Source organism: Opisthocomus hoazin, chromosome 4, assembly GCF_030867145.1.
Source record: "Opisthocomus hoazin isolate bOpiHoa1 chromosome 4, bOpiHoa1.hap1, whole genome shotgun sequence".
NCBI classification, from domain to species: Eukaryota; Metazoa; Chordata; class Aves; order Opisthocomiformes; family Opisthocomidae; genus Opisthocomus; species Opisthocomus hoazin.
The window spans coordinates 23,018,724-23,043,266 of NC_134417.1; the positions used below are offsets into that span (position 1 = coordinate 23,018,724).

The window sequence follows — 24,543 nt, forward strand, 5'->3', positions numbered from 1 at the left end:
GGGGCTCCACAGCTGGATGCAGTACTCCGGGTGGGGTCCATTGACTTTTTATGATTTGGAGGAAAAACAGAATAGGAAAAAGCAGAAGAAGATGACAGCAGGTGTTGTTTATGGGGAAAAAAAAGATTTGCTGATGAGGTACATGTGAATTAGGACTCTTGAGGAAAAGATTTCAGAATAACAGCCTGGAAACCAAGGAGGTCATTTCAATTTTGACACTTGAGCCAGCCAATTATTAGAGTCCTACAATTACTTTATTTCATATGGAGTAATTGCAACAATGGCTTACAGTCAAAATACAGCCTGACCTGTGGTCCTTTTGTCATCCTGAAGCACCAGTTTGGGCCATCATTTTGCCCTTCCAGGCCAGTCCACCCTGCACTGGCTTTTCAACGGTTCACTCATTTCTTTGCACTCCCACAAAGCCCTTTTCAGCTGGGTCTTCAGATTCCCCCACACCCTGAACCAGGGACCAGGTTTCTCTCAGGGCTGGAACAAATTCTGCAGCATAGTTTCTGGAAAAGATACTGGTGATATTGCGCATTAATTTCCACTTGACCTCTAGAGCCTTGAAAAAGCTACATAAAATGTTGTGCCTACAAAGATAGAAGCATATTTATCGGGGCTGAGGATTAACAGGAGATATACGCATCACTTCTCTGATAAAGCTCTAAAAAGAATAGAAGTGATACCTAAAGGTTCAGTATATCCATACAGGCTCACTATGCATATGGAGAGCAACTTGGGCATTGGCCATTTTTTGAATATACTTGAAAATCCAGAATTACAATCTCATAATGCAACTCACGTATTCTGATGAACCGTGTCAAGCTCCTATCCTTCCTGGGACTGGCAGACAGATTTTAGGTAGTAATCACTTAAGAAAAGTGGCTTTTTTTTTTTAATCAAGTGCACTTATTCTCACTAAAGTTTAGATCAGGACTGATGACAAAAATAATTACTGTTCTTTGTATGTCTGACATAAAAATCTTTTCTTACAGAAGGCCCTGAAATAGGAACATCCATTATTTTTTGTTGTGTAAAATGCAGCACACAGCTGAAACTTGCTGTTCCTTCCAGTTATCCAGACATCAGTAACCCAGGAGTATAACATCTATTTAATAGTTAATTAGTTTCCTCTCGCAGTGACACCCACAGGGAGAAAGTTCCAGGAGATTAAATGGTTAAATGCATCCCATCACACCAGCTCCGTGGGAGCAGGGATCTCATACCTTGTGGAAGAAGACAACGAGGCCACATCAGCAGAGCTGGTGGAACCCCGGGAGCCCTGAAGGAGACCTTGGAGCCCTGCCTTGGCTCTGCACGTTTGCTGTCTGGCAATGGCTTCTTGGCTTCGGGCAATGACTTTACATAGGTAGGCTGCTCGTCCCCTAGATATCTTGCAAGCATTTTGGGGTTTAATTTATACTGTTTTTTTTGTAAAGAAAGAAGTCTTTCTCAGACCACAGCATTTTATTTTTTCAACCGACTGCTTTGTACGTGCCTGGAAAAACAGGATTCCTCAAAGAGCTACTGATTCAGTTTAAGCCAGAGCAGTAGCTTTCAAAATGTGAGGAGGGGGGGAGATCAAGCCCAAGATGTATGTGGAGGTCTGTGGGAGCACAAGGAACCTCAGAAAAACTCCATCCAGCCTTTTTATCTCTCTTTCAAAGAGACAGAGGAGTGGGACTAGACCCAGTTTTGCCAGAGGTTTGGGAACAATGGTTTTTGTTGAAAGAGAAGGTATGAATTATTACACTCAGGGATCCTGGGTGTGGACTTTCGAGGCAGATGCTTGGGAAAGCAAAGGAATGGGAGCACGCAGGGCAAAGGAGGCAGGGGAGCAAGGCACAAGGTAAAAGAGAAGGTGTGAGCACAAAATAATACACACAAAATAATACACAAAGGGATGAGTCGGTATAAAAAGCTTGAGACCTCAGGAATCTCACCTTGTGCTGCTTTCTTGGCAAAGCTTGTTTGCTAACAGCCCTTTCGCACCTGTAGTCTACTCAAAACTGGCTGTGGAAATTACAGAAACTCCATCTGCTGTTGCTAAGAAAAAAAGGTTAAAGATGCTGGAAAGTCTTCTTTCCTCCAAATTGCAGAAACTTTCTTCTGCAACCTTTAGCATCAGCGAGGTTTTACTCCAGTTCCAGTAAAGCTGGCTTCAAAGCTGACCTTTTCCTTCTTAGAAATGCATTTTTCTTTTATTAACATTTCATGTCCATGTTTAAAGGAAACTTCTCCTTTCCAGGACTCTATGTGTACTTCTATGCGACCTTTTAGTATTGTGAATTCATTTCCCAGAGCAATGTTCGTGTTAAAATCAGTGCTCATTCTTTTTGTCGGCGTTAGATTCCTACTGGCTATTTAAATAGATGTTTCCGTTTGCCGGACATGGGGCTGTGCCAGGTGCTGGGCGGTCACTGGTGCCGAGGCTGAACTCCGCAGGGTTTGCATCTCCCGAGCGTTGCGAGGAGGGGGTTTTCAGCTGGCAAGAAAGGGCTTATCGGGAGGAAAAACACCTATTTACGAAATTTTGTTGTCTTAGGTACAAGAGGTGTTCCGGTGTTAAACCAAAATTTGTTACTGACGTAGGGTAAAAAAAAAAAAAAGCCAGCAAAGTCCCAGTCCAAAATAAAATTAGTAAATTAACATACTTTTAAAAAATCAAAATAAAACCCTCCCTCTGTAACTGCGATTCGTTAACCGGGCAGCAGTACGCTTCCCGCAAGCCTGTCCCGCGTTCCTCCTGGAAACGCCCCGGGACCGGGACCCCCCGGACGGGCTGGGGCCGATCCCCCTGACAGCCCTCCTCTCCCCGCCGCGGCCTCGGGGCTGGGCGGGCGCACCCCGCCGGCACCCAGCCGCCGCCGCGCCCGCCTGCTGCCCACCGGGCGCCGAGGAGCGGCCCCTTCCCCTGAGGGACCCCCGGGCGGCCTCAGGGCCGGCCCGCAGAGCCCCGAGCCGCCCGCAGACCCCGCGCCGCCGCTTCCCTCAAGGCCGGCAGCAGCGCGGCCTCCGGGCGGCGGGCGGGCCCCGCGGCGGGCGGGCGGGGCGGCGCGGCGCTGAGGCGCGGATAAGGCCGCCGCCCGCCGGGGCTGGCCCAGAGCCGGGGCTGGCGCGCAGCCGGCGGGGACGGAAACGCGGGGCCTTCCTCCGGGGGAGGGGGCCGGGCGATGCGGGCCGCCTGGGTGCTGCTGCCGGCGCTGGCCGCCCTGTCCGCCTACTACGTGTACCTGCCGCTGCCCGGCGCCGTGTCGGACCGCTGGAAGCTGATGCTGCTGGATGCCACCTTCCGGGCGGTGCAGCAGACGGTAAGGCGGCCACCCGGCCCCGGGCCGGGCTCGGCGGACAGACAGCCCCCCTCCCCTTCCCCGCCGGGCTGGGGTCGCGCCCCAAGGCCGAGGGCGGCTGGCAACGGGGCCCCCCGGCCCGGGGTGCCTGGAGCGGGGCCGATCCCCGCCGTACCGGGCCGCTGGAGGAGCGAGCGGCGCGGGGCTCTGCCTGCCGAGGCGGGGGCTCCCGAGGCTGCTCCTGGCCCCGTCCCCGCCGGTGAGCCCGGCGTGCGGGGTTTAGCGAAGCCGGCACCCGGTCTTCGCTGCTGGTTTCGTGGGGCTGGTCTTACCGGGGGGGGTCAGCCTGGCTTCCCACTTGCAGGCTTCTGGTCAAAAAGAAATACAAAAAGAATTAATGGTTCTTATTCTGGTACATTAAATATGCGTTAGGGAAAGAAGATGTAGGGAAGCTCTTTCAAATATTAAACTGCCTTGGTTTGGAATCGTGTTACTGAACAAAACCCTCCGAATGCTTGGCTTTGTCGCAATGCATGACAGTTGTGTCACTTCATGATGCCTCCCTCATTCTCTGCCAGTGGTTTTATGTCCACATGAAGCAGATCAGAGATCTCAAACTTGCTGATAATGGCTTTAGCTGTCAACTTCATTTTCTGCTAGGATGGTCTGATCTTTTACAAGGACTGATCAGTCATGATCAGGCCCGATGTAAGGTGCTACGTATGTGTGACCTGGGTGTGGTGTTTTGCGCTGGGGATTTGGTGTTTTGGTTTGTTTTTAGATTTCCTAGCAGCATTTCAGTTTACTAAGTTGGTTCTGACATGTACGTAAACTTGTACTTTGAGTGGAGGAAAGCATCAGCATATTCAAAGAGGGATTAAATGAATTAACGGACAGAGGGCCCGTAAATGGATACTAAAAGGACTAGATGGCAATGTACCTGCTGTGTTCCTAATACAACAATCATGGATGCTGGGAGGTGTGAGCAGAGTGGACCACTCAGTGTCCAGACTTGTATATTCTGCCTGAGTAGCTTCTCTGGTTGCTGCTGTTGGAGACAGAGCCTGGGAGTAGACAGACTCATCTGAGCCACTGGGGCATGTACTCATGGTCCAAATGTGTCGCTAAATCAAAGTGTATCTCTAGGACGAAAGGATAAAATCTGTTTGCTTGTATAGGATAAAACCTGTTTGCTTGCGTACCCTCCCATCCATATGTCTGCAACGAAAATTATGCAGACATGCCCTACAATAGCTTCATTCTTCAGTAAAATCTGTGGCTCAGCATTCGTTTGCTCCATGCTGTTAAGTAACTGAACAGCAAGCACTCGGCTTGACCAAATTCATTGATGGTATGGACAGAAGGGCCATGATGCCCTCCCCAGCATGCTGCCCTCAAAACACGTCGTAAGAGTTCAGCCAGGAACACCTGAATCAAGGCCGTAACCTCTAGCTGAAGGAGACCTATCTTTAGAAAATCATGTGACTGTGACTATATCTGCGCATATTGCTGTTGGCTTGTGCACAGATTCCATTTGTTTGTATGGTTTGCTGGGCATAGTCAGATGAGCTCTGGTGCCTCTAGCTCGGAGGCTGAAGGGTCTCTCCTTTGGGATGTTCCAGAGGTCGTCGCCCCAAGAGGAGCTGGCAGGACAGAGTGCAGGACAGAGCCGGGTGGCGGCTGGAGCAAACTGGCAGGCAGGGCTGAGGTGCCCACATCTGTCCCCGCTCTCTGGGGTTGGGAAGTCCCTCTTAGGGGAAAGTGGTAATTTCTTAGTTGTTTCTGCCTCTGGCCTTAGAAATACAAACTTCTATAGTGACAAAAATTACTAAACAAGTAGCAGTTCCTCTAAGGTAGCTTACAGATCAAAGGAAGGAGACAGTCAGTTTGACACAGAAGCATAAAAGAAGTGAGGCATTAGAGGTGCCCTGAATCACACGGCAGGTAAGCCTTCCTTTCCGGAGAGAAAGAGGAGATGCTTTCCAGGTGTTCGAAAGTCTTTCCAACACTGAGAGACCCCACAAAGTCAGGAATAAATGACTGCCATTAAGAAGGACCTGTGTCAACTGAAGCTAGGATCGTAAAAGTTAAGCTTGAGTATTTACTTTGTTAGACAGCTTTTGTGTGTGTATAAAATAAAGTGTACGTCCTTTTGTAACCTTAGCTTCTGCTTTCTTCCTCTACTGGCTACTGCAAGACCAAATGGTTTAACATTTCTCTAAATGTGACCACTGAACTTTTACCCACTTCTGAATGTATTTTCAGCTTGCTATTTATTACTTTCCTTTGTAGGTTTCATAGCAGGCAGAAGTACATTTCTGATTTTAAAATCTCTGAAACGCACTGCAAACATTATTTCCAAGAGCATGAAACCAACTTCATGGGCTGCAGATACAATCAATTGTATTTTGCTTACTTTGAAATGGATTTGTGAAGACTCTGTCCATTAAACATGACAGTTTCTTGTTAGGGATAGTGTGTTTATTTTCTCTGTGCATTAATAATCACTACCAATAAAACATAATCAGGCTGTCATTGGCTTTCAGTGTATCAATGATAAGGTTTTGCATTTCCATGTAGAGTTTTGTCCCAGTCAGCAATACATTTTTTTGCAAGCTTGGGACTGACTCACTGTCCTGGCTCAGCGTGAGACACTTCAACAAACATCAAGTATAATCACATGGTTAAAAAAATGTGTAATGCTTGTAGGGCAGTTTCTGTAAGCAGGTTTCAAAACAGACTACAGAATGGGACCAATAGTGCTATCCTGATCTGAAACTGTGGGGAACAGAGGTAGGAAGAGATGGAGTGCCTTATCTGAGGTCACAAAAATTCCAGTGGCGGAGCTGGAAAGTGAGCTGGGTTTTCAGAGCCTTGTTCCTGCATCCTCTTTAATGTCCTGCGCTGCCCCAGAGTGAAAACAGAAACTTAGACTTTAGTAATATTAATGAATTGATGTGAAAGTGCTTAACTGAGAATGAGAGTAATTTACCTCCTCACCTGTCTCAAAATGGGTCATGGTAACATTTTTACAGAAAACTGTGATATAACACAATTTTAGATCAGAAATTAAAAACTATATACATACGTATGTATACAGGTATGTCAGCACTTGGCTTCACTGAAATTTGGACAACCACATAGAATTAATTATGGGATTGAGCCATAGATTAAACCATAGTTATTGTTTTACCTGGTGTCTGTCAAGAACTGTCTAAAGCAATATTTCATAATTCTGCTGTTAACAGCAGGATTGGTACAGGCATTTTTCACTTCTTCCTTGAACTACTCTCCTTTATCGGAGTAAAGAGAGCAGCGTATGTTTATTTAATAAGCCCTTTGAAATAAGTTATTTCTGAACACCACTGTCAAGATAGTTGCTATTCTGATGCATGCCAAGGAAGAAAGGATTTTTTTGGAACTGGGACAGCTGATAGCAGAGGTTTGGAAGGACAAATGGGTTGGCATAGAGGCCATCAGATGGATGTATATGGAAGAAGGTAGGCAGCTGTACAGGGGAGAAAACTATCCTCTTATTTGTTCTCATCAGCCAAGTGATTCCTTCATGCTTCTCTGCCTCTCACGCGCTTTCAGAATAAAATCTAGGTCACGGGACATCAGCATTCAGGATTAGAGAAAACAGTAACTGTTTTTATTCTAACATTTTAACATCTATCTAGCCATATATTTCAGAGTATGTAACTTCTGGACAGATGTGATAGTTGTAGCCAGCCAAGTTGTTCATGTTTTTGCATGCAAGAACATGGTCTTAGAATTGGTTTACAGTAAACCAAGTTGTTGGTTGTGCAGGTAGGTCTCACAGCAGTGGCACGTGGGCAGAGACTGAACCACGCTGGAAGTCCTATTTGCAGTAGCAGATAACTTTTGTCTCTCTCTCTAGTATAAAAGCAGATCATCATGCATGAATAGTTATATGCACAAAGCCTTACAGTAAAACATAATCTAGTTTCTGCTTCTAATTAATAAACTGTAAAACAGTCGATTTGGTTTCTTTTAAGTTCTAAAGGAAATTCATGAAACTAAGAGCACTTGTCTTTGAGGACTGTCTTTATACAACAGCGTTAAAAATATGTTTTCTTTCCGGAGCAATAATGCACCTGCATTAAGAAATTGTTCCATAAAACAAAAGAAAATTGACATTCGCCTTTAAACAGGATAAGCTGTCTGAAATGCACACAAAACAATATGTTCTGTGCACAGAAATGTGGAAATGATCCTGTTTATTTTTCACTAAGCGCTGTTACTGACTACAGATAGTTCAGCTGGCATTTTGGACTCCAGTGTTACAGAAATGTGTTTTGCAAAGTGAGGCCAGAATTGAGGATAGTACCTGCATCTTTAAGGTAGGAAGTTTAGTCTTAGACAGTGCAGTCACCCAGTCCCAGCATCATTACTCATTTGAGTCATGAGTGAGATTTGGTTCGGTCTCGAGTAGTGCAGTATGAAAAAAAGAGCCGTAGCTGTTTGCCTAATTCCCCATCCCGCTGAGGCCTGAAAGGTCGCTGGAGGACCTTGGGTCTGACCAGCTGTGAAGGCAGCAGAGGAAGCAGCTGAGCCATTTGGCTTGGCTTTAGAGGCGCGCAGCCTTGGTGTGTTGTCTGAATGCGACCTGCTGCGATAATTTCCTGGCTAAAGGTCAGAGACGCGAAGCCGGACGGTTTCAGCTGTGGAAGTCGTATGAGGACGAAGAATCCCAGTGTGCTGAGTACTGTTAGAGGCTAATAGAAATTAGCAACAGAAAAAACTGTTTTTTGGATTTTTTTTGTAATGCAGAACACGTGGCTAATAGGGAGTACAAGGCCATGAGGGAGGTAAGGATAATAGCAGTGAGCATTTGGGATTCTTCATCAAATTACCAGCTGAGGAGCCAATAGAAGAATTCTGATAGTTTAGGGACAGATATTGGTGATTAAGGGTGAAGTAATGATGCCTCTCTAGAGCAATACTTTGTTCATTCTGTCTGCTTTTTATCACAGCCTTGACTCCTTTCTTCGTCTATTCAGAATTTTCTCCTACATCGGTTAAATCTTTCAACATCTGGTACCCCTCACCAAAGAATTCACCAGGAGGAAGGTGGCAGTCTTGAACAGTTTAGTCTCTAGGGGGTCCCTGGGTTGTCCTTACCTCAAAACCCCTGTTATGGGGAGGTCCTGGTAAAAGAGAAGGAGATGGTGGTTGCTTTGCCTGATTTGTCAGAGAGCTGGGGTGCATTACAGAGTGAGTGTAAATCACAGTGCTGCCGAGGCAGCCATGGGTCATGGGGAGCCAACAGCCCCAAAATGAAAAGCTGCAATCAGAAGTGAGCAATAGATTGTTAGTAGGGCTACTGTAATATGTCCACGGCAGTTATTTGCTGAATTGGCTCAAATGCCAGCAAAATACGTCTGCCTTGCTTGCCTGTCTACCCCTCTCTCTTGGGCTCCTCCTGCTCACCCAGCTCTGCCTTGCGTCCCAGCAGCTGAGCTCACTCGGTGTGTGGTTGCCCGTTTCTCTGTCCGGCCCATGATGCTGTGGAGTTCACCAGCCACATTTCCCCAGGGTTACCTGTTCAGAAAACAAAAGCGTTTATTCGGATGGATGCATAAAACTAGCCGGTGCATGGGAAAACTCGCGGCTGTCACCCAGGCGGAGTGATGGGCCGTGTCTGTGCCAGTTCTGGGCCTGTTGCTCACAGGGCTTTCATCTTTATACTATCACCTCTTTAATGTGAGTTTGCCTTTATTCTTAATTTCCCCCTTGTCCTTTTGCTTTCTCTTCTCTTTCACTAGCTTTTATTATTGCAGCACCGTCTTCTCTCCCTTTTCACCAGAGAACATCACTGTTTCTCTCTTCTCTTCCACATGCATACACACACACACAGGTAATTCTCATATATTTAAGTGCTATATTTGATAGACTGCATGCTGTCACAGTAAGGGTGGCAAAGTCACAAATACCAGCAAAAAAATCAAATCAAGTATTGCTCACAAGAGATGGCCGGCTACAGTTTTTATAATGGAAATAAGCCAATCCAGCTGTTGACTGTGGCTAAAAGGGCTGGTCCCATCCTTTCCCCCACTCCCTCTTTCCTGCCTTGGGTTATCAGTAAAATAGTGACCTGGCTGAAGTTTGCTGTTATTTCTGTGTTTTTGCTGGGTTCATACTGAGCTGGTGCAGCAAGGCCACGCTTCACCTTCATTAGTGCCAGCCCAAGAAAGATGCCTCAGAAGCAGTCAACAGGATGGGCAGTTCTGCCCTTAGGGTGGCACCTTAGTCCTAGAAGAGAGTTAGCTGACCATTAAACACATTTTCTTCTGCCAGCAGTTATATTACAGAGTGATGAGACACTGTGTATCTATTTTAAATACTTATTTATAGAGAAAAAATACACATATCAGAATTTTATCTGTAAACTTTGGACAAGACTAGCTCTTTGCCAGCAAAAAATGCAATCCTGCTGCCTTATAAATGACAACAGAATAGGCTGATTAGATAGCTATAATTTCAAAGAATCTGTCTGATAAGTGCTTGGCAAAAAAACCTGCCTATGCGCAACAAAAAAATTAGGACTGTTGCATTTGTGCCCTGGTGTACAAAGCATCTCTTCCAGGCTTTTGGATTCTTGGAAATAGTGGTCTGTTATAGGAGGAAAAAGAAAGAGTCACGAAAGCATGTGATAACCTGCAGATGGCCATGGTGCTCTGCCATTTAGAGAACAGAACAAAACACTTCTCAGTAAACAACACTAACTAGCCTTGGAAATAAAACATTTCAGATTCCAGGGAATGTGTGGTAATCTCGTCTACAAAGAATGTGAACTAAAGTGGGAGAAAACTAAAATGGAACATCTATTGCAGCACAGTCAGGCTGAAAAAATCTACGAAAACATTGTTTTCCCTGGCAGCATTTCTAAAATTGATTCCCAGTGGCTGCCTCTCCCGGGAGCCTCCATGGGGCACAGGGAGGATCAGATCTGTAGCTGGTTACAGCAGTGGCAGCCCAACAAATTGTCTGCCAAGTCATTAATAGATGTATTGCTCTTCAGATTTCAAACTCAAACTGGGTTTTCCTTTGGGAATTTTTAAGTAGCAGTGGGAGAAAAGCGTGATCTGAAAATCAGATACAAGCAGCCTTGTGAATTCAGCATTTCTTCCTGACGGGTGGATACGTAATGTTTCTTCTCCCAAAGAAAAGCCTTGCAGCATAAAGAAATGATATTCCACCCAAAAATCAGCAAACATTTTAAAGTTTAGATTCCTACCAAACTATCTCAGCAGGGTGACATTACCACAAGCTAAAGCAAGAAAATAAATTAATTTTTGTAAATTCTTGTTTTGGAAGTTGATTCCTCCCCCCACTCACGTAGCAGCCTGTTGTACTTGGTATAGACTTTTGGGGGAAAAATGTCAAAAATTGTCTTTTTCTACAGCAGTCTGTGGTGGAAGCCGGGCTGTGCAGGGTCTTTTCTATACAGCACCTGACTGAAAGTGAATATTTCTTTTTCCTGTCTTGAAACTAATGATGACAGAGTAAAAAGTTACATGTAAGGCGCTGGGGCGGTAGACCTAAGAGGACGGATCTTCTTTGGCACGGATGCTGCTGAATGCTTCGAAATTTGCTTTTCCTCTGGAGGTGTGTGTTTGCCTCCATTAGCCCTTCCTTTGCCGTGAGCAGGTGCTCCTGGCAGAGAAGCTGAAAGGTGGGACCAAAAGTGGCTGCGAAAACAGTACTGCAGAAGTATGGTACAGAAACCCAAGTCAAGAAAATGAAATGGCTCTCCTTGTGAACAGATAATAGAAACCAGAAAGATTCTGTGAAACTCTGCTTTGCAAAATCATGTCTGTCATGAGGAACCAGACTTGGCTTCCACTTAGTTTTTGTACGACCATCTGTTCTTCACAACATGAACACGGTTAGGCCGGTACCTGGGTGACCCCGCTCACTCAGGTGTCAGCAGCTTTAGTTCACGCCAGCCAGTTTGCACTGTGCTGGTGGTACTAGCAGAATTAAAACAGTAAAACGGTTGTGTGTAGATGAGCTGCATGCCTCCTAACAGTACGCTTTTTCTTCCAAGTATCTGTTACCTGTACGTGAAATACAAGATCACCAGCTGACAGTTTTCCTTATGGTAGTGGTCCTACAGTTGAACATTAGGCATATATATTGATTTTTACCTCCCAGCTTCATTGCCGTGACTGAGAAAATTGTAGAAAAGGCTTAGCTGATTATCCAGTTTCTAGCTTTTATCACTAGGATAGAGATTAACTTTGGAGGGTCTTTCCCCTTTTGCACTACTTTTTAATAGCCAGCCCGGACATCATGGTCCCTGCAGTCCTTCGGCTCATCCTTTGCCACCCCTTCTGCACTAGCCAGGGAATGGGAACAAGCATGCACTACAAGTAGCATGCAGGTCAGATGTGGGGAGCAGGTCATGACCATTTAGGCTGGGGCAATGCTTTGGATCCCAGTACTGTTTGCTGGGAGGAACAGGTTTTTAACCTATTCAGGGCAAAGTGTGAAAAATAAACATGAAAATAAAAATCCTGGCTAGCCAAAGGGGATAAAATCTCTCTCCTTCTACCATAAGGGGACAGAAAGATCAGATTATTCTTCATTTTCGTAGTGTTTTACACACCCCAACCGACAAAAAGTAATACGCTTTAGTGTCTGGGGTTGGGAAAAAAAAAATCACTAACCTGCCAATGGTTCTTGGATGACATTTCAGATCCTTCACAATTCAGCACGTAAACAGAGGACAAACCAATACTAAACAAGTATTATATTCCTTTGAGACCATTCCAGTTTTCTTTGCAACCCTTGAGAACTTTCTTAATTTGGAAATGGAGGGATTTATGCTTTGGGCTGGAACAAGAGAAATACTTTGCACTTTTGATACCTTACCACCAGAGAAACTTTGCCTGTGTGGCATTGCCCTCTGGTGGCACCGGTCTGAGGAGCTTCCCCAGTCCCATAGTGGAGCATGCTGGTGAGGTTCCTCTCCTCTCCTTTCCCAGGTGTCTTTCGAAGGCAAGGACCTGAGCACTCATTCACAGTTGTCTTGACCCGCGTAGTGTGGTTTGGTTTATTTTGACAACAGAGAATCTTTTATGGACAGGGTTTTGTTTTAATACAGCTTTAAAAGCATTAGAGGTCTTTGGTAATCATTCATTTGCCCATGAATATTATAAGAATCCATATTCAGTTTTGTATAGGACCTGCCCTTTGAAGACAGTTGCATTAAACATTGATCCAGTATCGTATGATACGCTCTGAAGTAATAGAAATCTCCTTTTTTCTCCTTTTTTTTCTTACTTAGTGTCACCTAATTCACTATCTGAGACTCAGCCATCACTTGATAGCTCTGAATTATGTGATTTGTACCTTTGACAAGCTGAAGTCTGTCTCCCCTGAAGACATTAACATCACAGATGCTGTTTTTGATGGCGTGGAAGTCAGAGTGTTTGAACCCCCTGCGAAGCAAGATGAAAGGCTCAAGCGCAGTGTTGTTTACATCCACGGAGGGGGCTGGGCCTTGGCAAGTGCAAGTATGTGTCTGCCAGTAATTAAAAAGGATTCTGGTCTGGTTTTCTTCTAGCCTGAGAAGCCAAAAGCTGGTTTTCCTGCCAGGGATGGCAATTTTGCAAAGACATACCTGAATTCAGTAAGAGCGGTCTTCACTCTGGTAGATCAGCTCAAAGGAGGGAGGGAGAAAAATGTTGTGAACACACAGCAAAAATGCATATCTTATCTGCACATGAGCTGTAAAAGGACCAAAAGGTTAATTTCATTACATCCTGAGAGGACAAAATAGCTTATTGTTTAAATTCCTGGGATGCCTGCATGGGCTGTTTGGGCCAGTCTCCTGTTTTCTATGATCACGTGCAAATGTCAGTCCTTGGTAATCAGGATCCAGTGTCTACATGTAAGGATTTTGCCCCATTTTCACACAGTGATTAGCAGAAGAGTGAGCTGAACAACCCTACATGTAACAGCAGCGCTATTGTTTGGCTCTTAAATAGCGCCTGCTTGGGAATACATGCTGCTGGTCACAGACAACGGGCAGCGTGATGAAGAAAATGTGTAGAGGTGGGTTCCCATCCCATGGTCTGGCCCCCTCCCTTAGGGGATCCCTGCCACCGCTAACAGAAATTACCTTGAAAATTAGTGCTATTTACTCCAGTTAACTTAGAAGCCACAAACGTGATCAGAGAAAGTAAGGTACAACTATGGGCAGCAATAAGCTAACCACTGATCCTACCACGTCTTAGAGGAGGAAAAAAGCCTTGGGAGGAGAAAGGGTGTGCAGTTCTCACGGCTGCTCCGAGATCCAGATCTGACAGGAGTCATCCCTCTTTTCCTTCCCCATTGCTCCCGTGACATCATGAAGTCCATACAGCCCTGGTGCATTCTGTGGCTTCATCTTTAGGAAAATAACATTAATGGGGTTTTCAGAAATGTTCCAAAACAAGGCTGTATTGATTGCACTTGACTATGCATGTATAAGTCACTTAGACCACGATTTAAGTGAAATTTAGGTTCCTAAATAATTTTAAAATTTGGCCTTCACGTGCCTTTGGAAATCCCAGTCTCTTTGTCCAGTAGTCCTATAGCAGTTAAATTTTTTTTCCTCTTCTTACAGAGGAGTTGTGCTCTGAGGTGGGCTTTCTTAGGCCTGCCTAAGGGGTGTTTGTTAGCAACCTGCCCACCTCATGTGTTCTGTAGCAGTTTGCATATGACTCGTGTTGTGCAAAAAGTTTATATTAAATTACCACGCTTTGTTTGGATGGCTGTAACTCAGCTATGTCAGATGCTATCCTCAAGTCCAAGATGCAGAAGTTAATGACACAAATGCTATGGCTAAATATTAAATTCTAAGACTAGATACGTTAGAAAACACTTTGTGTCTTAGTATATTTTATAGTACCGGGAACCAGCAATTAAGTAACTGGAAAAGAATAAAATTAAAGAAAATCAGTCCACAGATAAATAGGATAGCTGTGATTAATCCTCCCTTAAATGAGTAGTTCGGTTGATGCTAATAGGGCAACTCATTTGAATCAAAATAATGCATGCTATAATAAAATGACCAACGAGCAGTGACTCATACAGCAATAACTGTCTCTGCATGCTTATGCCCCCAAGCCTCTGGGTACCTTCAGTTTTGCCCGACTGAGAGCATTGTGATTGGTGGATGAAATGACATGCCCCAAGTCACCGAGAAACAGATGAGAAAGAAAGCATTAGACTGCAGGACTTCTCAAGGCGTGAATTATGTTCCTTCTGCTGCAATATATATTTGGCACTTTATCTATTTCAAGCTGATCTCATCTACTTTTCTTATATTTGTATCATGTCTCTGTTCTGAGAAGGCTTACGTACGGCTTTGTGAACATTGACATAAATGGACTCGTATGTCGCTAACACCATGTCCTCTCGTTCCAGGAACAAGCCTTTATAACAATCTCTGCAGAATCATGGCCGAATCTCTCAGTGCGGTTGTTGTCTCAGTTGAGTGAGTAACCTAGAACTGATCAAGTAACTTTAAGGTGTTAGAAATACGTAACCTAGTTCTTTTAGCTTTTCCCTTGTTACTGGCTTATGTGTAAGGCTTTAACTTGGACAATAATTCTCTTTACCGATTTGATATTTTAACCCTTTTAAAAATACAAGAAATTGGAATGGTATCAAAAATTCATTTGAGTTTCTAGTTATTTTAGAGGTCATTTTAGAAGGCAGAAATGTGAGAAAAGAGAGTAGCACTTAATTCAGTTGGGCAAATACTAAAATGCAAATTTTAGTGCATCTTGCAATTGTATCTAAATGTAAGGAGTGCAACTAAAACCTGAGATCACTAAAGTGCCAAGTTATGAGTCTGTAAATATTTGTGAACTTTAAACAATCAAACAAAAAACCAAACACATTTGGACATGATGTATACCTGAAGGAAGGCTGAACCATATCTCTGTGCCTCCTCGTGTAGCAAGAGGGACTCTTCCCATCCTCAGTGGCCACTCCCACTGCTGCAAGGTATCTTTTTATATATGTATTAAAAATTTTAAAATTACATAGATAATATATGTTTTAAACCTCCCCGAAGTCAGTCTGTAAACCATAGTTTCTAAGTCATATTGAGCAAGGATCTGCACCATAAAAATCAGCAAATCATTCAACCCCTGCTCGTGAACCAGAATGCACCGCGGAGGCTGGCAGGTTCCTGCTGCTCTCAACCTCCCGCTGCTCCAGTCAGCTCATTCATGCCTTGTGCTCCACTCGAGAGCAGAGGACTGCCAGGGAGCCAGGCAACAGAGAAGCAGGGCTGCGTTTTTAACTCGCTGAATGATTCTAAGGTAAACAAACCTCTCAACTAGCCAGCTGCCTTACGCAGATGACTCCGATTTGATTGGTGCTTTTCCCATCCTTATTGTCAACTTCAATATTTTCTGTTGCAAACCCAACCACTTCATATAACTACTCAAGTTTCGTACCTGTAATTGATCACGTACCAAGCTCTGTGATCTAATTGCAACTTAAGTACATGGAGTTGATGTTACTCATTCAATACTTATAGCGTGCATTAAAGGGTTGCTTTTTTTTTTACTTCTTTGTTGCTTATCAGTAGAAATAATGAGAAGTCAAAAAGCAGCTATTGGTTATTCCAGACGAGCAGCGATCACAGTATTGAGAAATTCCTTATTATTCCTTTTCTGATTTATGGTGGTATAATTTTGCTTGTTTCTCTGAGTTATTGTTTCCCTCTTCTCCTTAGCCTTCATATCTTTCAGTCAAGGTGTTTGTACTCAATTAGTGAAGTCTAATTAGATTTCTCATTGGTTTAAGTGCACGTCTCACTTTCATGATCTACGTGTACAGAATCACTGAATGTTCGGGGTTGGAAGGGACCTCTGTGGGTCATCTAGTCCAGCCCCCCTGCCGATGCAGGGTCACCTACAGCAGGCTGCACAGGACCTTGTCCAGGAGGGTCTGGAAGTTCTTCCTCATGTTCAGCTGGAACTTCCTCTGCTTCAGTTTGTGCCCGTTGCCCCTTGTCCTGTCGCTGGGCACTACTGAAAAGAGCTTGGCCCCATCCTCGTGACACCCACCCTGCAGATATTTATAAGCATATATTAGGTCCCCTCTCAGCCTTCTCTTCTTCAGGCTGAACAAGCCCAGCTCCCTCAGCCTTTCCTTGTAGGAGAGATGCTCCAGTCCCCTCATCATCCTCGTAGCCTCATAGCCCTCTGCTACGACTCTCTCCAGTAGCTCCTCATCTTTCTTGAACTGGGGAGCCCAGAACTGGACACAGTACTCCAGATGGGGCCTCAGTAGGGCAGAGTAGAGGGGAAGGAGAACGTCCCTGGACCTGCTGGCCACACTCCTCTTAATGCACCCCAGGATCCCATTGGCCTTCTTGGCAACCAGGGCACACTGCTGGCTCATGGTCAACCTGTCATCCACCAGGACACCCAGGTCCCTTTCCGCAGAGCTGCTCTCCAGCAGGTCCACCCCAAGTACTGGTAGTCTGTTATCCAGTTTTGCGAGTAGTTCCCAAAGGACTCTCTCATATTCCCTTGTCGTTGATGTAATCTAAACATAGATTGCTTTCTGAAAGCAGGTCAGATTTGGAGTTTGAAACACTTTTTGTGTAACCCAGGTTTAAAATTTATTCTGCACATGAAACTTTTTTAGCTTAGATTCTAAAGAAAATATTTTGAATCAGAAAACTGGATTTTGTTTTGCTTGTTTTGCTCAGCTCTGCTGAGAATATGTAAAATCTGTTGGCTGAAAAGCTACAAACAGAAGACATACTTTGTAACATAAGGCCTAGTAACAACTCTTATATTACATATTATTCAGTAAATATGAACAGACTTCTTCTGCACTGTTATTTTGAAACTGAGAAAATCTTGCGAATGGGACTTAGCTGCTGGCTCCTCCTGGGCAGACTGTTTTGTCTCTCTGTGCCTCAGTCTCTTCACCTGTGCAATGGGTATATTCCTATTCCTGTCCTCAATAAAGGAAAGGAATTATTCAATCTGTTGCATTGGAACAAACTGGTATGACTTCACTTCTTGGGTATTGTTCATTTCATGGCACAGAGCTATAGCAAGGTTCATTCTTTCCTGAGCACAAGTGAAAATTCAGGAAACAGAACTGCCTAGGTGTTTGGCTCAGTGGAATCTGTTGGGCATATATGATACATTCTCCCTTGTACTAGTTAAGGTGGGGATTTGGATCAAAAACAGCCTGATTGTAATGACTCCCTTGCCAAGGGTGTTTTAAATATTCATTAACTTTTATAATGTGTGATGAAATCCTCTACTGGGAAATCCTACGAAAGTGCAGCACAATTTTGGAAGATCTTGGTATTATTCATATCTAATAGGTTTGTATTAATCTTTCAGCATTAGAATATTAATGATAGGATTAAGTCTTACAAAACTATTACAGACCTCGGATTTTTCCCGTAATAGTTATCCTAATGAGGTAGTTACTTGCTATTAAGGAATACCTGATATCACTTATTAATCCTGAAAGAGAGGTATGCTGACGATAATAATTGTCTGTCATCTCTTTTCTTTTGTAGGTACAGGCTGGTACCAGAGGTGTGCTTCCCCGAGCAATTCCATGATGCTCTGCGTGCTACTAAGCATTTTTTGCAGCCTGATGTCTTAGCTGAGTATTCAGTTGACCCAAGCCGAATTGCAATTTCTGGCGATAGTGCAGGAGGAAATTTGGCAGCTGCTGTGTGTCAGCAGGTAACATCCAGTGTCAAATATTACACTGCAACAATCTCTAATTTAGTGATGCGTATAGGTTGACAGATTCTTTGTGCTGCATCATCACAAGGTGATGTGCCAACCCTAAAGACAGAATGGTGGAAAGCCAGCCCATAGACACTTTACAGAAGAAAAACGACTCAATCCCAATCACATAGCTGGCAATGTCTTACTACAGTTCTGAGTTGTTATGGGCCAGATTTTAAGAACAAGTAGCTAAATGACTTTTTTTACCCCTTTTGCTGGTGAATTCTTTATTTTTCGAAGTAGGTAACTAGGTACATGTGTAATTTATCAATTTAGCTTCCTATTTTTAGATGCTTATCTCTGAAAATATGTTTTTATTTCTTCCAAATACAGATGAAGGACAAAGAATACAATAAAGGAAACTTAATTCTTCTGTTAAATTGTCTTCCTGTAACATTTCACAATTTTAAGGACATTTCTTTTGTATATCTGCAGTTTAAATGTAATCTGAATTTAATCTAGTAAAGATTTTAAAGGCAGCCTGGGGCAAGTAATAATATTTTCCATAGTTGAGTGAAATATTATTATTAGCTTTTTTGTATTGCCATAACCATTGGTGATAAGAAAGCGGATGCCGTGTCTAGGCAACTAATTATCATGACAACCTTGCAGTATTGAATTAGGGCAAAAAAATTGATAGGGGACAATTACATTAAAAGTTTCAATGTCGAGGACTGATAAACATGATAGTATCACGTTTTGGAAGCAGCATTCCTAATTCGTTTCCCTGATGCGTAATTCTTTTTAAAACAGTGACGTAGGACTGTTTCAGGGAGAGGTTAAATCACTAAGATTCTTCAGCCTGAAAAAGAGACGGACAAGATGAGATATGAGAGAGAACTGTGTATCTTGTGTAGAAGATAGAGCAAAACAAGTGTTTGCTGATTCTTTCAGGAAAACATTAGGGGGTCACCAAACTTATAATTCGTAAGCTCAAATCAAATGCAGATGGCAGGTTCAAATCAAACACAGAGAGGTGCTTCTGTACGTGGTGAGCCTTTGCTAGATAAAACTGTGGATGCCAGCAGCTTGCATATGTTCAAAAAAATAATTAGATAAATTCATGTAAGAAAAATCCATGAAAAACTGTTAAAAGCAAGAAGAGCCCTTATGATTCAGGAAGTTCTTCAGTTGCAAATTGTTAAACTGGGAACTGCATTAGCAAAATGCCACTTTACACTTTTTTTTTTTCTTTTTACACCCTTCAGTAAACTTCTGCCACTGATTTCTGTTGGAGACAGGATACTGGGTCTGCCTGACTGGCCATCCTTACAAGAGAAGGAAAAGATCAGGGTGCTAATATTTAAGAGAAAAGAGCAACATTATCTGTGTAATAGCAGAATTCAGTGTAAAAATTGTCAAATGAATGGTTGCTTGTATGAAGTTCCAGGTTGATATTGCAATGTTTATTTTCTTTATAATCCCAATTCCATCCTATACTCTTCCCACAGCTTAGCAAAGATGAGCATTTGACCATCAGACCGAAACTGCAAGCATTAATTTATCCAGTCCTTCAGGCATTTGACTTCAATACACCTTCTTATCAGCAGAACATGAATATGCCCGTTCTTCCTCGTTATGTCATGATCAACTATTGGATAGATTATTTCAATGGTAATTATGACTTGGCTCACTCACTGCTGATTAACAACCACACTGCTCTTGACGTTGGCCAAGCTCTTTCTTTCAGAGGACGGCTGAACTGGACATCTCTACTGCCTTCATCGTTCAAAAAGAACTACAAGCCTGTAATACAAACCACAGGCAAGGCTGACATCGTCGAGGAGATACCAGCGCTGCTTGATGTACGAGCAGTCCCACTCCTCGCAGAAAATGAAACTCTGCAGCTGCAGCCAAAGACTTACATCCTGACCTGTGAGAATGACGTCCTGCGAGATGACGGGGTGATGTACGCCAAGCGCTTGGAGAACGCCGGCGTGGAAGTCACGCTCGATCACTTCGATGACTGCTTTCATGGCTGTATGATATTCACCATTTGGCCTACTGATTTCTCTGCGGGCGTTCAGACCAGGAACAGCTACATAAAATGGCTGGATGAAAACCTCTGAAGAGAGCGTTTCTGGAAGACCCAGGGTGCTCAACTCGGGTGTCTGTTCTTGCTAGAGAGCAAGCAATGCAAAAGTGCACTTTTCCAAATTCGGACTTCATCCCTGCCGCTGCACCTGCTGGGGGTTACAGACCACTAACATCAGCATTCGCTAGCCCCGTTGGCCTTGCCCGGCAAAGTTTTTTGACAAATATTTTTCCAAACTTTGATTTTTTTCCCCCCTTCTTTCAGATGACAATTGCCAAACAGAAACAAATGTTGAGCAGGGAGATCAGCATTCCTGTAGCATTCTTAACTGGCTGCAACGTTCAAGCTTTGACTCTTAATTAGGCACAAGGGCCACACTTTTCAAATGATCTGAGGTAAAGCCAAACACATCTACGTCTAATATGTAAAAATGGGTCAATGTGTAAAAACATAGTTTTCAACAGTGGTGAGCACTTGATGACAAAGAAAGTGTGAGCACTCTCACCTCTGATAGCAGAACCATGCATTTGAATGCCGAGCATGGATTTAGGTGTTGGATTTTAGGCACATAGACAAAAGGCTCGTTTAAATTAAAAAAAAAAAAAAAAAGCTCTTCTAAGCAGTTAAGATGACGCTAGACAAGTCTCTTAGCCAAACATGTAATTCAGCTTTGGAATTTGGTCTTTATTGCCTTTTAGTTATTTATATTTTACAAAAGCACAGCACTAAATATATTTTTCAATAAAAAGTATTACAGCATACATGCAAATGTATAGGATAAAATACTATGTGTAGCACTAGAACCCAGGTTGTTTACGTGAGCGAGCTTCAAAGCTGAATACTTATTTGGCTAAAGAATGTGACTTCGTCTGTGTTTAAAGCCTCAGCTTCATGACCTCCTTACTGAAAATACTGAGCATCCTAAAAAAAAATCTACTGTGTGGTTTGCACTAATGTTTGTAATTAATAGTATTTTTTGTTCATTGACATTTTGTGCTTGTAGTGTTTATTGTATTTCATGCTTCCTGGAAGGAAGGAAGCAAGCAGATAGAAGTGGGCTCTAATTTATATGGAAGATTGAAATCTGAGTTCTGCAAATAAACTTTGTCTGTCTTGGAGACTGACCCAAAACTCCAGGTAAGATGATCTCGCTGTTGTGCAACAAATCTCTACAGTCTGAGCCAGTCTGTAAAACTCAGACAAGCCGGACAGGGAAGTGAAACCACTTGCGACAGCACATATTGCCCAGGATGCTTACAGCTTGCAGAAATGAAGGTTGTGTCAAAAGCCCAGTGTTTCTAGGCAAAGAGGAGAGAATGGCTGCCCCGTGACTAAACTAGTGGATTAAACTCATCCTCAGCTTTACCGCAGAGTTCCTGTGGGACCCCAGGAGAGCAGCTTAATCTCCTTAGGCCTCACTTTCTTTTTCTGCAAGAGAGGGAGCAGTAATTTCCTACCTCACAAAGGAGCTGCGAAGCCGAATCCGCAGGTGTTGGTGAAGCACACGGATGCGACGGTGATGGGCAGGCACCAAACAGCTCCCGTAGCTTTTGGTTTTCCATCCTTCTCTGCCAGCTGCCCGTGACAGGCGATGGGGCTAGGCTGCAGGTCCTCTGGCCGGCTGGCTCATCTCTGCCCCGGCTCCTGTCGCAGCACCACAAGGTGAAGCTTCTTGGCTGTTGGGAGATCACGACAAAGGCAATTTCATTAGAGCGTTTCTTACGGCAGGATTCTGACAAGTTCTTGAAAAAAAGCACTGGTAGATCAAACCACCTTCTGCCGTTTAAAATATATACAGACCAGTCCACTTTCACTGGTATTTAAATTCAATATGAAAATGGCTTTGCTGAATCATTGCTTCCTAGAAACATCAAGATGTTAATGTGGTTGTATGTGTTAAGAAAAGCTGTTAATGAGATGAGGCCTCCACTTAGGCTCGGTCATGCAGGCTGAAACTCATTTCTGGGCATAGGTTCACACAGAGGTCGCAAGCCAAAGCTTTTTCAACAGTGGCTCAGATTCTTCTTCCATTTATCATTACAAAGACTCGGTGGATTTAGAGGAGCCAAGTGACAATCTGAATCAGAATAAATTTTGGTCAAGATATCCAATTAACACTGCAGAATAATTCAAACATTTTTCTGGATTCCTCCCTTCCTCCGTAAACACAACTTCAGTAGATATAATTTACACTTAATGCAGGCAGTAACGTAAGTTATGTCCACGCTAAAGACAAATTACTAATCTTGAAGAAGGGTCTGCTCCAGCGTCGTTTCCACTGTATGGAGACAGCTCCGTTTACTTGACTCTAGACCATGACTTACAGAGTCAGAAAATATTGTTACACTGAGTTGTAACAATAGGCTTCTTCCTGGCTTTCCCACTTCAAGAATAAACCTATGTCAGAAAAGATGTAATTTATATCCACCTGCCATCATTAAAAGGTAGTAATAACTGTAGTACTGGGAAAAAAGTGGTTAATATTCCTTTAAATGCTATAATAATTCAGTTTGCCTGAGTGCTGTGTGCAAAGCTTTAGATCAGCATTTGTTTATAGCTAAGTTATAAATATCTGTTATGAAGCTATAATATAATTGCTGCTGGTTTTTTTTAGCTGAAATGAAATGGAGAGCTGGAATATATATTCATGGAGTCGGCTGTAAATTTCCTTCATGGACTGAAGCACATTAAAGTCTTGGCACAAGTAAGTGTGTAACTGGACTGAATGCATTTACTAAGCCATCACCAGCTTGATGCGACATCCAAGATTGCAGCGCAGCTTGGGTGAGATGTTACAGTATTAATTAGTCCTGTGAATATATCTTGAGTACTTTTATCATGAAGCTGTGTGGTTTAAGTACCTCATAGCTGCAAAGATATATGATGGATCCTATAACATACAAAAAGAGGTCTGAGTTCTGGCTATAAAAAGACCTTTCCGTGTATAGCTGCACAAGACACTTGATTAAAATTCAGTGTAAACCTTGAAGTAAGTGTTAGTCCAAACTCAGCTTTCCTCCTACTTTGCTTTGTTCTGCTTTGCACGCCGTTCACATGCCCAAAGTTGAAAGCTTTGGGTTATTTCCAGCTGAGATGCTGCAAGCTCCCGTCAGCGGAGCAATAACTCAGCCGAGAGCTCTGCCGGGGCTGGCAGCATGGTTACGGAGAGCTGCTGCCTGCTGGCAAGAGGTGAAGATTAATGCATGTTACACCACCTCGGTTTGTTCGTGTGGTTAGTCCTACGTCTCCTGAAGTGTTTCCTCGGGCACACCTAGCACCTTCGTTCCTTGGTTATTTCACAAAGCAGTTTAGGGCACCTTACATATTGTAGGATCAGATCAAGTATTTGTAACAATATTTCACCTGTGCATAGTAAAAAGTTAGTCTTCTAAAAGCAGATAGTCAATAAATTTGTCTATCATTTCATTAAATCAGCAGGTATGGCTAACTATTTTCTGCAGATTGCTTTTTTCTTTTCCCCCCGCTCCTACAATTAGACTTTACCCACTGCAAGAATATCTTGTTCGTGATGGCCATCAAAGCATTCAAATGTAAGCTCCAGAAACCCCCCAAAACTCACGTAACAGAACCTATAGCCATTTGTATCCTGCTGTCATAGACCTGGGAACTATATTAGCAGGTCCCCTGTATTTTGGCCAATATTCACAGGAATAAAGGGAGGTTTTGTCTCCCTATCTTCTGAGCTCTTAAAGGATGGGTGTTCGGCATTTCCGAAAACCCAGACCCGTTTAAAGATGTTTCGTGGTGCATAAAAGTCACAAATAAGTTTAATTTTCTAACCTTCATCTAAGCGATTTCAAAACTGCATCCCTAACCAAAGCAGAAAGGCCATCATGGGTTTGAAGCTCTACAAAATAAAAAGAAATGCTTTATCTTTAAAACATAATTTTGTAGTTTTTGGGCCTCTTTTTTTTTTAATCTCTTACCAAACTTTATTAGAAGCTTTTTCAAATAAAAATAGTAGACGTAGGTTAACCTGTGTTAAACCTTTTAAGCTGCTATGATCTATGTCAATGATGTTGTTTCAAAAAAACCAGAACTAGCTGGTTTAGTGCTCTCTTATTTTGATGTTCAGAACCCCAAAGTACAACATACTTGATGTGAATGCACTCAATATCTTATGCTTGACTGTTTTTTGCTTCTTTCCCAGTGCAGGGGAAAGATCTTGTAAGGTCTAATTAACAAGTGTGATTGAGATGTGCTATCAAAATGAAGAACAAATAAATAAAGTGAAATATATCTGTGATGTGTGTCCCCCCCCAGGACCACTGGTTTCATTTTCCAATGTGCAACGTTTCCAATTTCAGTTTTCACTTAGCAGAGGTCAGTGAAACAAAATGGGACACCTCGGAGTTCCTAAAGAACTGCTGACCCAAAGCCAAGGTGG

At 43.2% G+C, this 24,543-nt stretch overlaps 1 protein-coding gene across 3 annotated transcripts; it reads left to right on the forward strand.

Moving 5' to 3' along the window:
- The first annotated feature begins 3,099 nt into the window (after nt 1-3,099).
- NCEH1 (neutral cholesterol ester hydrolase 1) lies at nt 3,100-24,402 on the forward strand. 3 transcript variants are annotated; one of them, XM_075418313.1, is made up of 5 exons: nt 3,100-3,317; nt 12,613-12,841; nt 14,739-14,808; nt 17,881-18,052; nt 19,552-24,402. In XM_075418313.1, the coding sequence occupies exons 1-5, from the start codon at nt 3,180-3,182 to the stop codon at nt 20,167-20,169; spliced, it is 1,227 nt and encodes a 408-aa protein (XP_075274428.1). In that variant the 5' UTR covers nt 3,100-3,179; the 3' UTR covers nt 20,170-24,402. The 3 variants fall into 3 exon arrangements, with proteins under 3 accessions (XP_075274428.1, XP_075274430.1, XP_075274429.1); XM_075418315.1 differs by lacking the exon at nt 12,613-12,841; XM_075418314.1 differs by lacking the exon at nt 12,613-12,841 and having other exon boundaries at nt 14,739-14,803.
- The last annotated feature ends 141 nt before the right edge of the window (nt 24,403-24,543 follow it).